The sequence below is a fragment of the Manis javanica genome, chromosome 13, assembly GCF_040802235.1.
Source record: "Manis javanica isolate MJ-LG chromosome 13, MJ_LKY, whole genome shotgun sequence".
NCBI classification, from domain to species: Eukaryota; Metazoa; Chordata; class Mammalia; order Pholidota; family Manidae; genus Manis; species Manis javanica.
Genome location: NC_133168.1, coordinates 98363349 through 98378617, shown reverse-complemented (window position 1 = coordinate 98378617; position 15269 = coordinate 98363349). Strand labels below are relative to the sequence as shown.

Genomic DNA, 15269 nt, shown 5'->3' with positions numbered 1-15269 from the left:
CTCAGCCCTTTGCCAAGGGTCACACGGGTCCGAGGCCCGGCAGGTGTCCCACAGCCCCTGCTCAAGGCTGGCAGAAGCACTCCCTCGTGGTCCCTAGGGCCTCCCCGGAGTGGAGGTGGGGACTGGGGGGTGCATCCCTGCAGGCTCCCCAAGGGTCTGCCTGGGCGCAACCACTGGCTCTCAGGGGGCCCTGCAGGGAGGTACCCCGTCCCTTTGGGACAGGCTGAGGGGCCTGTGTCCCCTGCCCCAGAAATCCCAGCCACCAGGCCCCACAGCAGACCCTTCAGGGAGTCACCAAGGAGGAAGCGAGTCATAGACAAAAGCAGTAGGTGGCAGAGGACAGGGTGAGATGCAGGGAAGAGGCAGTGCGTCCCAGATGGAAGACACCCGGCGGAGGAAGAAAACGGGGCTGAGAGGGGCAGGTCAGAAGAGGAATGGCTGGAAGCAGAGACGGAGGAGGAGCCGGAACAGCGGGAAGACCGGCGTCAGGAAGGGGGTGGGTTGGGGCGGGGCCACCGTCTGTCCGTTTCCACAAGGGGTGATGGCATGGGTGCCAGAGAAACAGACGGCGTGCAGGCAGCAGGGGCACGAGGCTGGAGGAGGGAGCAGAAAGGGCCTGGGGAGAGACGGCGATGGCAGGAAATGAAAAGAGGGCAGAGGAGAGAGAGACCAAGGGAGAAAGAGAAAAGAATTTAGGAAGAGAGAAGCCGACTCAAGGGAGGCGTGGCATGGATGCGGGTCCACAGGAAAGACGCAGATGGCCTTGAAGCAGGTGAAAGGATGCTCCATCTGGCCCCACACAAGCAAAGTGCAAAGGCGGGCCACGTGGAAATACCAGTCCTCACCTGCTTTCCTGGCGGAAGGACAGAGCATCGCGACTCTGTTGGTGAGACTTGCAGGGAATGTGGGCCTCTTATGCTGCCCCTCCCGCCCCAAAGGTCAATCTGGTAATAACTACAAATACAAATACTTCTCCTTTTTACCCCTAAAGACAAATCTAGATATTCCGAGCATGCCTACAATCAGTAGGAAAAGGACAACTGACCTAAAATAGGAGCAAAAGACACATCGGACATTTGCAGAAGAGAAGATGCTCATTAACATACAGAGACACGATCTCCATCCTCAGGGAAATGCAGAGCAAGACTGAGACACCGTTTGAGACCCATTCGATTAGCAAAAATGAAACGGGACAAAGCAAGTGTTGGAGAAGATAAGGCTCAATAAGAATCTCGCTCAATAAGTATTCCCGGGGGAAAGCGTACGTTGGTACAGTCATTTCGGTAAACCACTCGGCATCGTGTAAAATCACTGACCATCCTTTAAAGTTCAGAAGCAACTCAAAACAAAATGACAGACGTTCATGCCTGAGCAATACATCTAGTAGAAGTATTTTCTCTAAAAAACAGAATTCAGAAGAGTGATGTTACCTCTAATTTGGGAGGCAAAGCAATGAGATTGTAGTCAGAATAAATTACGGTCACTATTCTAGCATTTGAAGTTGTGAGGTGCTGTGACAGATACGCATATTCATATTAATACTATTAATATTCATATTAATAGTACAATTTAAAGGGGGCACACAATGAGACCACCTACAGAATGGGAGAAAATATTTGCAGATCATATACCCAAAAAGGGTCTAGTATCCAGAAATGTAAAGAGCTCTTGTAACTCAACCACAAAGTAATAGATCAGCAATGGACTTGAACAGACGTTTCCAAAGAAGGTAACAAATAGCCAGGAAAGCACATGAAAGGATGTTTAGCATCATTAGGCCTAGGAAAATGTAAATCAAAACCTTAAGATCCTACTTCACATCCATAAGGATGGGTACAGGAAAAAAATATAACCCAGTGTTGGTGAGGATGTGGAAAAATTTTAACAACCAGTGTACATTGCTGGTGGGCTTGTAGAAATGGCTGATCAGTATAGGACATGGTTTGGCAATTCCTCAGAAAACCAAACCTAGAATAACCATACAACCCAGCAGTTCCATTCCTAGGTACAGACCCCAAAGAATTGAATGTTCATAGCAGCGTTGTTTGCAATAACCAAAAGATGGAAACAACCTAAATGTCCAGCAATGGGAGACTGGGTAAATAAACCACAGTCTATCCATATAAAGGAATCCTATTTAGCCAGAAAAAGGAAATAATGGATACACACTACAAACATAGGTGAACCTGAAAAACATTACAGGATGCAGAAACACACTTCATGGCTCCTTTTATATGAAATATCTAGAATAGCTAAACCTATAAAAATAGAAGGCAGATTGATAGCTGCCAGGGTCCTGGAGGAAGGAAGGAATAGAGAATAATTGTTTAATGGGTGGAGGTATTTTTTTAGAGTGAATCTTATCCCAAATTTCAGTGAGAACAAGGGCAGGAAAGGGGCCTGCAGGATTTGAACATGCAAATCACTGGAGTGAAGTTTTTTAAACGTGGGAAAACATAACGGATTGTTATTCAGTCTTAAAAAGGAAGGAAATTGTGACATGCTTTGATGTAAATAAACTGAGGACATTACACTAAGTAAAGTAAGCCGGACACAAAGGGCAGATCCCGTCTGATCCCACTCCCAGGAGGTCCCTAGAGGACCCACATCCACAGAGAAAGAAAGGGAGGGGTGGGGAGTGAGTGTTTCGTGGGGGCATAGCTTCAGTTTGGGGAGATGGAAAGTTCTGCCGATGGGGGAGGTGAAGACGGCGGCACGACGTGTGAAAGTGATTCATGCCCTGAGCTGCGCACTTAGACATGGTCAAAACGGTAAATTTCATGTTATGTATATTTTGCAATTAAAAAACCACGTAGGTGAAGGTCACTTGGTGGAAGGCGAGCAAATGGATACACGCTGGGAACGCTGCCAAGCAAGCAGGTGGCGGAAACCCAGGGCTGGGTGGGAATCAGGTTGCAGGGAGAGCGCCACCTACTGGTGGCTCTCTGCATTTTCAAGGGGCTGAAAATTCCCCGGAGTCTGGGAGCCACATTTCCTCAAACATACCTCCATTCCCGTTTACCAATCATCCTGGCAGAACGGAGGGCATCAGCGAGAAAACAGGAGCCGGCGGAAACACTTCCACGGCCACCACCGCCCCCGACCTGCCGACCTGCCAGCCCAGCCTCCCTACCTGCTGCGGTGAGGAAACCCCTTGCCGTGAATGCAGGCAAACCGCTCCCCCAGCTCCTGCCCCACCTTTCTCCCTGTACTGGATTATTCCCACCAGCACGCAAAGATGCTGATTCATTTGCCATCTGGGTTTTTGGTTGGGTTTTATCGTTGAGGTGAAGTCCACGTAACATAAAATGAACTATTTAGAAGTAACCTTCGATGGCGTTGCATATACATGTATGATAAGATGCTGCCCATCAGTTATCATCCGGGAAATACAAACGGAAGCAACGAGAGACCATCACACACCTATGGGAATGGCCCCAAGCCAGACACCGACACCACCGAATGCGGGCACGGATGGGGAGCAGCAGGGACTCTGTTCATCGCTGGGGGGAACGCAAACTGTCCAGCCGTTTTGGAAGGGAGTTCGGCCATGTCTTACAAAGCTAAACATACTCTTACCATAGGATGCAGCAATTGCACCCTGGCGTATTTACACCAAGGAATTGAAAGCTATGTCCACACAAAAACCTGCACACAGATGTTTCCAGCAGCTTTATTCACAAATGCCAAAACTTGCAAGCAACCCGGATGTCCTTCAGTAGGTGAATGGATAAACGGTGGGACATCCAGACGGTGGGATTTTACTTGGTGCAAAAAGGAAATGAGCTCTCAAGCCCTGAGAAGACGAGGGCCCTTAAAAGCCTATTACTGAGTGAGAGAAGCCACTCTGAGAAGTCTACCTGCTGTAGGGTCCCAACTGTGGGACACCCTGGGGAAGGCAAGACTATGGGCACAGTGGCTACCCGGGGCTTGGGGAGGGAGTGGGGAATAGGTGGAGCCCAGCGAATTTTTAGGGCAGTGGAAATACTGTATATGATGTCATTATGAGCGATCTATGCCACTCATTTGTCCAGACTCACAGAATGTACACTGTCAATGATGAGCCCTCATGTCTTCCATGGGCTTGGGGTGATGATGTCTGTATAGGTTCATCAAGCGCAACAGAAGGACCCCTCCAGGGGGTGGGGGGGATGTTGATAATGTGGGTAGGAGGTGTATGGGAACTCTCTACTTTCCTTTTCTTGTTGCTGTGAACCTACAAGTGATCTTAAAAGAGTCATTAAAAAATGTTTTCATCATCCCAAAATAAAACCCTTTACTCGCTAAGCAGCTGCTTCTCATTCCCCCTCCCCCAGCCCGACAACCAGGGGCCTGCTTTGTCTCTGCGGATATTTCATAAAATGGAATCACGCGCCATGCACCCTTAGTGTCTGGCTTCTCTCACTGAGCACAATGTCAAGGCTCATCTGCATTGTAGCAGGTGTCAGGGTGTCCTGTTTATGACCACATAATATTCCTGCATACGGACAGACCACCACTTATGTATCCATTCCCCCATTGGCGGATGCCTGGGTTGCCCCCGTCTTTTGGCGTTTGTGAATCACGCTGCCATGACCATATTCATGTACAAGTATTCGTTCAAATACCTTAGTTCTTCTGAGGCACGCCGTAGGCATGGAATGGCCATGTCATAGGGTAATTCTATGCCTAACTTGAGGAAGCACTGAATTGTTTTCCACAGTGGCTGCACTGTCGTACGTTCCCACCAGTGGTGGATAAGAAATGTTCTCCACATCCTCGCCAAAGTATTTTTCAGTATTATAGCCATTCTAGTGGGCATCTTCCCTCCAAAAGGAAGACATGCATTTCTCTGAATGTCCCTCTCCCTCCAGCCTTTGCCCCCAAAGCAGAGTCACCCCCACATGCAACTGTCTGGACCATTGTCGCCAAGGACCCACACGATATTAAGTCCGTGTCTCCTTCCAGGTCTGGCTTTCCAGAACCCAGCCCAGCCTGTGGCCTGCACCGCCATGGCCACCATCCATTGCGCTCCGCCTCTGCATGCCTCTGATCCCCCCACCTTGTTTGGCCAATCTTGTTTACAGCTGCAATCTGAGCACCTAGAAGAATGCCTAACACATGGCGCCAGTCAACAAACCTTTTTTAAAAACAGCTTTTGAGATGCAACGCATGCTTTACTCTGCGAGGGCTGCCATAATAAAATTCCCTGCCTTGGTGGGCTAAATAACAGAATTACATTGGCTCATGGTTCTGGAGGCTGGAGGTCCGAGATCACGGTGTCCTTGGTGAGGCTGGTGCCTGTGGGAGCCTCTCTCCTGAGCTTGAAGAATGCCAGCTTCTAGGTGTATCCTCCTCCCGGGGTCTCACAAACGGGGTGTGTTTTGTGTGTGCATCCCCGGCAATCAGGTTAGAGCTGGGCCCACCCAAATGGCTTCATTTTAACTTAATCACCTCTCTCCAAACCCTGTCTCTAAACAGTTACATTTTAAGGTCATGGGGGTTAGGGCTGTGGCATGGGAATTTGGAGGGGGCACAATTTAGCCCATCCCCATGGAATTCACACCCCCCTGAAAATATGTGATTCTATGATTTTTAGTGTATTCCCAGGTACAGGCGACCATCACCAAGGTCAATTACAGAGTATTTCATCGCCACGAAGAGAAACCGTACCCCTTCAGCCTTCACCCCTTATCCTATCCCCGCAGACCTCACCCCTGGCAACCCCTAATCTGCTCTCTCTGCACATTCACCCCCTCTGGACATTTCCTATGAGCGAATCAGGCAACTCTGACTTCTGCTGCTTTTGTGGCAGGATGTTTTCAAGGCTCCACACTGGGGCGTGTGAGAAAAACGCCACGTTTCGTTGATCCAGCCAACCGTTCATGGCCTTCCGGTTACTTCCACGCTTTGGCTGTCACCATGGTGTGGCTGCGACCGTTCGACCATTCGACCATTCGTGTGCAGCAGACATGTTTCCAATACATGAAGAACTTCTAAGGTTTGACCTAGGTGTCCTGATGTTATGTGGAACGCACTGTACCTGCACGCAGCTGTTACTAACTGTGGTAAATCTCCTGGGGCAAAACAGGCGCAGGGGATAAGCAGGTACGGACGTCCAGTGGATACAAGGTGCACCTTGGGGAAGAGTTAGTAGTGTTGTAGGAGCTTTGTAGGGTGCCACGTGGTCATCACACTTACACAGTATAGAATGCTCAGCACAGTAATTGCTGAATTATTGTGTTGCACACCTGAGACTAATATACTGTTGTATGTCAACTATTCTGGAATTTAAAAAAAATTTTTTTAAGAATAAATACATTGCTGGGGGAGGCCACGTAACGATACACCTCATTTGGAAAACATTTTGGCAATTTAAAATTAAATACATACCTAGCACATGATGCAACCATTCTCTTCCCGGGCATTTATGCAAAAGAAATTAAGGCCTGTGAACAGCTTTATACATAAACGTGCATAGCAGATTTGTAATAACCCTCGAGCTGGGAACTACCCAAATACCACGGACAGGTGAAGCGCGGGGTAGCCACACGGTGGAATACAGCTCAGCAGTAGAGCCAGTGAACTCCAAGGGTGTGCAGCAGTAGGTGTCTATCTTCAAAATAATTGTGTCGAGTAAAAACCCAGATACAAAAGGTTACACGCTACGATTCTAGAAGGGTAATGGGTCTACAGGGTCAGAAGACAATCAGTGGTTACCCAGGTAATTGGGGAACAGGGGATACAAAGGAGCTCAAGGCAACTTCTAAGGAGGAACATTGAAATTCTGATGCTCAGTGGAAGAACGAAGACCCCAGAGGCCTCCTAGGGCAGGACTCCGTTCATCCGAAATGCCCAGCAAAGCCACAAAGACGGAAGCGGGTTCGTGGCTGTCAGGCTGGGGAACAGGGGGCAGGGAGCGCCCGCTCACAGGACGGGTTTCCCTCTGGGAGGATGGAAATATTCCGGAGCTAACGGGGATGGAGGTCCCACAGCACTGCCTATGTAACCGGCATGCGTGAGTCACTTGCTTAAAGTAGCTAAAGGTTAACTTCACGTTCTGTGAGTTTTTCTTCAATAAAAAGGAGGGACAGCAAGAAGTGTACAAGGTAGACGTGCACACACCCCTCTGTCCCCTTCCTGGCCTTCGCCTTGCTGCCCCCGCGCCACCCCGTCCCCTCCAGCCCCCTCCCCCAGCCCCCAGTTTCACCAGGCACTGGGACCACCCCATGCATGTCCCCCTCCCTCTGGGCTCCCCCAACATCCCTCCCTTTTAACATATGTCCTCCTGGAACATTCCCAGAAGTGACTCCCTGGGCTTGCCGCCGGGGACAAGATGGACAGTGGGTGGCAGAGTCCCCTGCCTGAGGGGACAGAGAACTGCCACAGGTTCACATGATGGGTATTTGTACCTGTGACTGCCTGGCGGGCCCATGACAAAAGTCGCCTGAGTGAGGAACGCCACCTGCCCACTGGCCAGGGTGGACCGGGAGTCCCCCTCTCAGCCTGTCCCTGGTTCCTGCCCAAGAACCGGCCCCACCTCCACCCCTCGCACACACCTGGGCTGCCTGGGGACTCCGCAAAACGCACAGGATGCACGGGCCTGGTGTGGGCTGTCCTGGGCTGTACGGCTTCGGCGATGCACCTGGGGGGCCCTGGTCGCCATGCAAGGAACAGGGACATCCTGCTGAGGTGGCCATGTGGGAAGGCCGCAGGAAAAGGGAGAGGCGCAGCTGTTCCGAAGCCCTGGTGTGACACAGCACCCTGATGTCCAGCCAGCTCAGCCCTCACAGGGCAGCAGCCACCATCCATGCGGAACAGATGGGCCACCGACCAGCCTGAGGGTTGTCTGGAGACCTGGGCAGGGGCGCTTGGCTCCCCTGGTAACTGAGAAGCCCCGTGACACCAGGGAGCCCCAGTTCCCAGGCCTGTGCTTCGGTGGTGTTTGACACCTGTGCCCGACTTCCTGAGGCTGACCATGCCTGAGCACCAAGGAGAAAAACCTCCGAACAAGAAAATCCTATTCTCTGGTCTAACGCTTTCCTGCTGACAGGAAGCATTCGGAGACCTGCACCAGGTGCCCAGGGAAGGCCTCCCACCCCAGGGGGCAGGGCACCTGCTCCACCGTCCTGGCTGCGCCCACATTCCAAGCCTCAACTGGATCTCAGCTGCCCACATGCTCTAGACCCAGCCTCTAAAACACCTGCCTCAACTACCTTCCCCACGGCAGGTGGGGTCCCGAAGCTGACCTTCACCACCCCCAGGGAGGCCTCCTGGCACACCCATTCTTCACTCTTTTCCCACCTAGTGTCTCACCAGTAGGGGCCGGCTCCCTGCCTGCCAGGCCTTGGAGCCCCAAGAGCCCAAGTGGGGCCCTGGGTGTCCGCCAGCACAAGGCTGCATAGGCCCAGCTGGTGGCAGACACCTGGTCCACCTCCTTCAAGGGGGTGGGGGGTGTCAGGGAAGTTATTCCCCTTCAAGCAGGAGACCACGGGGGCCTGCACACCCCATTCTGGTGTGTATCAAATACATTGTCTTCTTGACGCTGGGGCATCTGGGGCCTGCTGGCTGACCGGAGGGACTGTCCCTCAGGGGTTCACGGTGGCTGGAGACTGCAAGCCACTCACCAGAGGAGTCTGCCTTTCATACGCAAATCAACTCCAGAGCCCACCTCGGAGCCGGGAATACTTGCCCTTGTGCCCTGGGCCAGACAACCAGGGACAGCGCAGTAGAGGCCCAGGTGTTCCCTTTGATGGGGACATTCGTCTTGAATAAACACTGCCAGCTGTGTGACACGACTCCTACCAGCGGAGGAGCCGGGTGAGGAATTAGGCCATGCCGCCTGGCGAGGGTCCCTCAGAAAGCCCCAGGCGACCTAGATAGCTGACCTTTGGGCTGCATTTCTGCCTGCGCCCTAATTCCCACCCAGGGCACCCCACGCTCAGTCCCTAATAAAGGCAGTCAGAGCCCCAGGTGCACGCCGCCCCTTGCTTCCGGCGCCGGGCCTAGCTGTAGCACAAAGGAGAAGAACCTCAAAACAAGAAAAGCATCGGACCCGCCGGGCCTGTACCTCTTTCCTCAAAGCGCCCTGATGGTTTCTTGCCAGTGCGCCCTCTGATCCTAGTAAGAACCACGAGGGCCGGTGCAGCCCCGACTTCGGCTCCAGTGGGGACCACGTCAGTGGGGGCCTCCCATGAGGAGCGCGGACCCAGGGGAGTGTCCCAGGCCTTCCTAGCGCAGAGCCCCACATGGACAGCGCGCGCTGAAATCACTCGCACTAGCCAATCCGAAGCCCGCCTACCCCGCCTGGCCCCACCTTCCCACGCAGACCACAGTACAGGCTCCTCCCACGTGTGCCCTCGCTCCCTGCCTCCTGGCAGAGCCGGGTGCCTCCCCATGCCGCGCCGCCCCCCGGGGCGCGCTGTGCCCCCTCCTCCTGATCTGTGAGAAACTGTCTTTGCCTGGCAGTCCTCCTCGGACGGACGGGCGGCCTCACCGCACCTGAGGAACAGGAAACCTGTATCTTAAAACAGGGCAGAGCGAAGAACCGCCCCAGGACGCGCAGGGATGGAACCCACCCCCAGCACGCAGGGGGCACTGCCCAGGGCTGCGGGGAGTGCAGACTAACGCTGCCAGGCCCAGCTCTGGGTCCCAGGGAGCCAGGGCTATGTGCCCGAGCTGCCCCATCTCTGGCTGGGTGCTGTACCTCGGAGGACGGTTTGCCCGGGCAGAGGAAGGCAGAGGCCCAGAGGCAGGCAGAGGATGGGAAGCAGCTTTAATCTCCACCCGCGGATGGGGCAGCAGGAGTGTCGAAGTGGCCTCGGCCGCTCCTGGCTGTGGCCTGTTCCCCACGCCGGCTCCTCGTATCCAGGGGTAGGGGCCAGGCCCCTGCCCGCCAGGGCTGCATCTGCAGGAGCTCAGGTCCGAGCGGCTGCGTGGCTGGAGGAACCCACGTCCACGGGCTAGTCCTCACAGCGGCCACACTCAGGGCCCCAGGACATGGTGGCGGCACCTCATCCTCAGAGCAGCGAGGTCCTCCTCGCTGACAGCAGCACGGACCGCTTCATCAGCAGCCTCAGCGGGTACAGGCGCCCCTGAGCACAGAGCCGGGACAGCACAAACAGGGCGGCGGCAACCAGGCCTGCACTCAGCATCACTGTGGGGCACACGCAGGAGTCAGTGGGGGCCCCCACGCCCGCCCAGCATGTGCGGGAGGGGGCTCTGCAGCCCGGCCCTCCCCGGCCCTGGCTCCCTGCCTGGCTTACCGGCAGCTGCCATCACTGCACGGGCACTTGGGTTCCCTGAGTCCTGGTCCTTGGGGGAGGTGGCTGTGGCATAGGTGATGTTCTCCAGGGTCACAGGGGTCCCCATGGACGTGGCATTTTCTTCTTGGACAGTGTCAGTTCCTGTGATAATGCCCAGGCGTTCAGCAGTTGGGGGAGCGGGTCCCCGGGCATGGAGGGAGAAAGGATGCCCAGGGGGACCTCGTGGGGCCCCTCGTCCGACCCAGACTGCCCTCACAGGGATGCGCCTGGTCACACACCAGGAGATGTGAGGCATCCCTGCCCCCCACCCCACAGGCACGCCAAGGTCCCACGGCACACACCACAGCCCAGCTCGTCGCTGGAGGAGGGGCAGTCGGGGTGGCCGTCGCAGAACCACGTGTGTGGGATGCAGTCAGTGCCCAGCGGGCAACGGAGCTCTCCGGCCGGGCAGGGCCGACTGCTGCAGTTGTAAAGGCTCTTGTCGATGCCATCGGGGCAGTCATCCATGCTGTCACAAGAGCAGGGGCTGCCAGTGGGTGGCGGGCACAGCCCATCCTGAGCACACAGTTCCGTCCCTGCGGTACAGGATCAGTCAGGTCCCAATCGCCTACCAGGAAGGCCAGGGTACTCCCCACCCCCCATGAAGCCCCACCTCCCAAGGACAGCTGACCCCATAAAGCCCGCCCACCCTGAAGGCTCCAGCCCCCTGCATGTGGGCGCCACCTTCCAAGGAGTTGCCTCCCTGTAACCCCTCTTCCCAAGTTTCCACTAACTCCGCCTCCCTGGAGACCACCCTCTTCTCAAGCCTAACACCCACCCCGTCCCCCATGCACCCTCAGACTCCTCCGGAGGCCACTCACCACACTCCTCCTCCTCGCTGTGTTCGGGGCAGTCCGGGTCGCCGTCACAGCGCCAGGCCAGGGGCACGCAGAAGCCAGGGGTGCGGCACTGGAAGTGGGAGGGCGGGCACGAGCCTGCAGGATGCACACAAGTGAGGCCACGCAGGCCTGAGTCTGGACTCTTGTCCAGGAGCAGAGTGGCCACTGGCTGCCGCCACCAGGAGACAGGCTGGGTCCCAGGGCGCTGACCTACACTGGTGGCTACCCTTTTGAGCCCTACTGTGACCCCATATACAGAAGGAAACGCCGCGGCTGCAGAGGTATCAGCGGACGCAGGATTCGAACCCAGGTCTCGCTGAGCTCGAGGTCTTTACAAGGCTCCAGATGGCCTCCCCAGGATCCATGGTTAGACACACCGGGACAGGGACCATCTCTGAACCTGTCCTGGATTAGGGCCCACAGTCAGGGCAGCAGGGGTGGCCCTGGGGAGAGGACCCGCTTCATCCCCCAGCCTCGTCCATTCACCTCCTGCATTCCTCCCACACCTGGCCTCTTCCCCCATCCTAAATGAGCCACCTGCTCACCAGGCCCCCACCCATCTCCATCCAGGCACTGGAGACCAGTCAGTCACATCATTGGGTCCCCCCACCCTTGGGTCCTCTGTGCTCAAAACCTGCCCTTGACCCCCAGCCTCTCACAACCAAACCCTACCCCCTCTGCGTGGCCCGGAAGGCCTGGCCCGGCCATGAACCCTTCCCGGACCTCACCTCCGTCTCTGTTTTTCCTGGCCTCCACACTGCTTCCCCTAGAGGCCTAGCTCTTCTCCACTTTCCGGCCTTGGCCTCCCACCGCTGAGCACCTGGTGGTTTCCTCCTTGGCCCTCAGATCTCAGCTTATTTCCTGCCCTGAAGGTCTGCCATCCACTTAGAACAATGGTCCTCCAACAGGCCAGAGCTGTGACCTTGTGACTGCAGGGCCAGGGTGGTGCCAGACAATAAGTGGACACAAATCACAGGGGAGTCTAGGCTAAGTCCAGATAAGATCTGAGCCTTCACGGACAAGGCTGGGCAGAGAGCCTCCAGCCTCACGCAGACCCGGAGGGGCACACAGGGCTGGGACCTGGGCAAGTAGGCGGGGGTCTGATGGACGGAGGAAAGGGGCGGCACCCTCAGGGCTGCATCCTGAGTGCAGCGGGGCAAACACCTGGCTGGGCCCCCGCCTGACCCCACTCCATTCAGTCCTGGCCTCTTCTCGCCCCTTCCACCTTTAGTCGCAGGGATCTGAGCCTCCCAACCCCCTACTCCCCAAAGCCAGAGCCTCTGAAAGTCTCCAAGCCCAGCTACATCCATGGAGCCAGGAAGAGCTGTAGACCACCTGGAGCCGACTTCCTTCCCTGCCCTCTAAGGGTGGCTTCCTCCCAGGCCTATCTGAAGGCTGACAACCTCTGAACTCCCTCCTTGGTTTACTAAGTGTGTGTCCCTTTAAAGTAATCAGCAGAGCGGAGGAGACCTGGCCTCACAGGGCTGGGGAGTGGACAGGAGTTGCAGCGAACAGTGACTTCCCCTCCCGGCCTCAGTGTCCCCACCTAAGTGCCCTCGGGAGGGGAGGCTGCTGAGTAAAGAGTTTGGTGCTTGGTTAATGCAAGTCCTGCCCCCTTGAAGGAACCAGGAACCTTGCTCCTGGAAAGGCAGGGGTTTTATGGGGAGGCGGGGAGCTAGGTGAGAAGGGAACGCACGGAGGAACGGGTTAAGGATGTCAACCTGAGCTCACAGCTGAAAGTCAGGGCACCTGTGCGCACAGGCAGGGCACTCTAACCCGCCCAGCTGCCTCTGGGAACCTCATGGAGGGCCACCAAGATCACTCAGGGCAGGGCAAACGTGTCGGAGGAACCGGGGTCACACGAAGGGCCCGCGAGAGAAGGTGTAGATTGGGAGGGCTGGCGATCGTCGCTGAGGACACTCAGCCACATGGCCTCCAACTCGGGCGCGAAGGTTTGCAAGATGCAGCTGCTACTGGAGGCACCAGGTGTTCGGCCCCGCACGGCTAAAGGTCAGCCGGCCAGAGCCTGCACCTACCCTTCCCGCCTACGCTGGGCAGAAAGGTGTCCGGGAGGTGACAACGGGGCCCGACCGAGCAAAGCGAGTGTGGGGTGTGAGGAGGTACGGAGCAGGGCCCAAAGGCAGGCAGAGCCACCCAGACCAAGGGTCCCGCGCTGGACGCGGCTCGCACCAGGCCGGGCTCGCGGCTGAGTCCGGGGAGAAGTGCCGGGGGAGTGTCCGGGACGGACGCGCGGTGCAACCAATGGAGAGGCGCTGCCGGCGCCCGGGCGGGGATGGGCTGCCAGGGGGCCGGCGCGCGGGCTGCGCAGAGCTAACTCACCGGGGGTGTGTGCCAAGGACCGGGTCGGGGCGGCCTCCGCGACCATCCCGAAGCCGAGCAGCAGCCGCAGCGCCAATCCCAGGACCGCCGTGCACCGCGCTCCGTCCGGCGCCATCCAGCGGCTGGTCGCGCGTCCCCGCCGAGGCACGGGCCACACGCCGCGGGCCACTCGCTCTGCTCCCCGCGCCGGCGCACACGGGGCGGGGCGGGGCCGGGGCCCCAGCCTGGCGAATCCGCGGCGCCCGCGGCTAGGGTTACCGTAAATGCTCGAATACGGAGGATCCCCAAGTTTGCAGGTCTTATTCTCAAGGACAAAGCATATTGAAAGGTGTGGGGGCCACTTGAAGTTAGAAACTTCTGGGGATGAACTGAATTTGTCGATGTCAACTTACAATACTTAACGTTCCACAGGTATCCTGCAGCAAATGAACTGCCCAGCCATGCTATTTAATACGGCAGCCACGCCCCTCAGACAGGCTCCCCCCAACCGCCCCTCCTCCCGCTACTTGCCGGCACCCGACTGGTTCCAAGTTTTAATTAATTTGCTTTAATGCCCGATTACCCGCCTTCCTCCCAGAACTGCAGCTCCAGGACAGGGAGCGTGTCCAGGACACGTGTCCTCGCGTGGCAGGCTCTTAACTATTTGGTGGATAAACCAAAGACCTCTCCAGTTCCAGGCTTCCCTCCGGCCCTGCCCCTCGCCCCCGGATGCGCTCCCGCCCCCTCCCGGCCCACAGAGGGAGGTGGGCTTTAGTCTCCACTTCGGAAACGAGGTATGTGAAGGCAGATCTTCGGTTTTCCCTTCTCAGGCGCACCCAGTAGGCGCATGAAATACAAACTTTGGCAAGCTTTCTTTCCAGTCGGCTTGCTGTTATTTTCTTCTAGAAAGTATTTATCCTCAGCTCTGCCTTCGGAAGCAGTGCATCTGACTGCCAGCAGACTCCAGGCAAGCCGGTGTCCCAGCCCTCCCAGGTTCCTCCTGAAGCAACACTGAAGCGTCCAGATTGTCCCAGAAGGGGCTCTGCTTGCAAACTGACTGGCATGCTTCACTATTTGAAAATGTTGGAGGTTATAGCTACTTTGGGGGTTTTGTTTTTTCAAAATCTCCCAGATCCCCAGGGGAACCGTGCAAGAGGCAAAGGTGTACAGGGGCAGAGGCAGATGGAAAGGGTGGCAAAGGGGACTGCCACTGCCTGTGAAGCCGCACCTTGGTGAGGGAGGCGCCTGGGGACAAGGGATAAGGGCTGAAGAAGCCATGAATTTGTAGCAGTTGTGTGCAGTCATCAAAGGATTGCTCCAAGGTGGGGCTGAGATCATGGGTAGAATGTGTTCAGTTCAGCACTGGGCACACAGGAGCTCGGGGGATGTTAGCCCACCCCCTTGCCAAATGTCAACTCTGGGTCATAAAACTAACTATTCAGTGACTTTCAAAGGTACATCTTGCCTGGTTGCCCTCCCTGTGGCCTCTGCACACCCTGCCCCACCTTCCTCCTCCTCCCAATCTTTCTGAAACGGATTCATCCTTTGCTCCAGGCAGAATCCCACCTTCTCCAGGAAGCCTTCCCAGGGTCTTCAGCCCACCGGGCTTTCTCTGATGAGCTTTAGCGTGTGGATAGCCCTCTAGGGCACTTATACCTCAGGCCTGGTACTGTGACCTTTCCTGCCTTACTCTACCCTTCCAGGGGGCAGGGCAGTCTCAACACTCCCCTGGCGCACAGCTCATCTTCCCCTACTCATGGGCTGCGGGGTTCCTCCACAGGGCAACCACGATACTCCCCACTGCGTAGGTCCCCACTGCTCCCGTGCC

General features: G+C 56.3%; 1 protein-coding gene across 1 annotated transcript; it reads right to left on the bottom strand.

Moving 5' to 3' along the window:
• Positions 1-9737: 9737 nt before the first annotated feature.
• On the bottom strand, positions 9738-13665 carry CD320 (CD320 molecule). The gene is made up of 5 exons (XM_017645254.3): positions 13463-13665; positions 11105-11218; positions 10586-10819; positions 10245-10385; positions 9738-10135 (listed from the first exon to the last, which is right to left on the bottom strand). Exons 1-5 carry the CDS (start codon positions 13575-13577, stop codon positions 9999-10001), a joined length of 741 nt encoding a protein of 246 aa, XP_017500743.2. The 5' UTR covers positions 13578-13665; the 3' UTR covers positions 9738-9998.
• Between the last annotated feature and the right edge of the window lie 1604 nt (positions 13666-15269).

Excerpts from the sequence above, each read along its gene's own strand:
- CD320 (XM_017645254.3), bottom strand. The coding sequence starts at position 13,577 with ATGGCGCCGGACGGAGCGCGGTGCACGGCGGTCCTGGGATTGGCGCTG. Across the intron at positions 10,820-11,104 it reads CAGCGAGGAGGAGGAGTGTG|GGACGGAACTGTGTGCTCAG; the intron begins GTGAGTGGCCTC and ends CCTGTACCGCAG. Across the intron at positions 10,386-10,585 it reads CAGCGACGAGCTGGGCTGTG|GAACTGACACTGTCCAAGAA; the intron begins GTGTGTGCCGTG and ends GCATTATCACAG.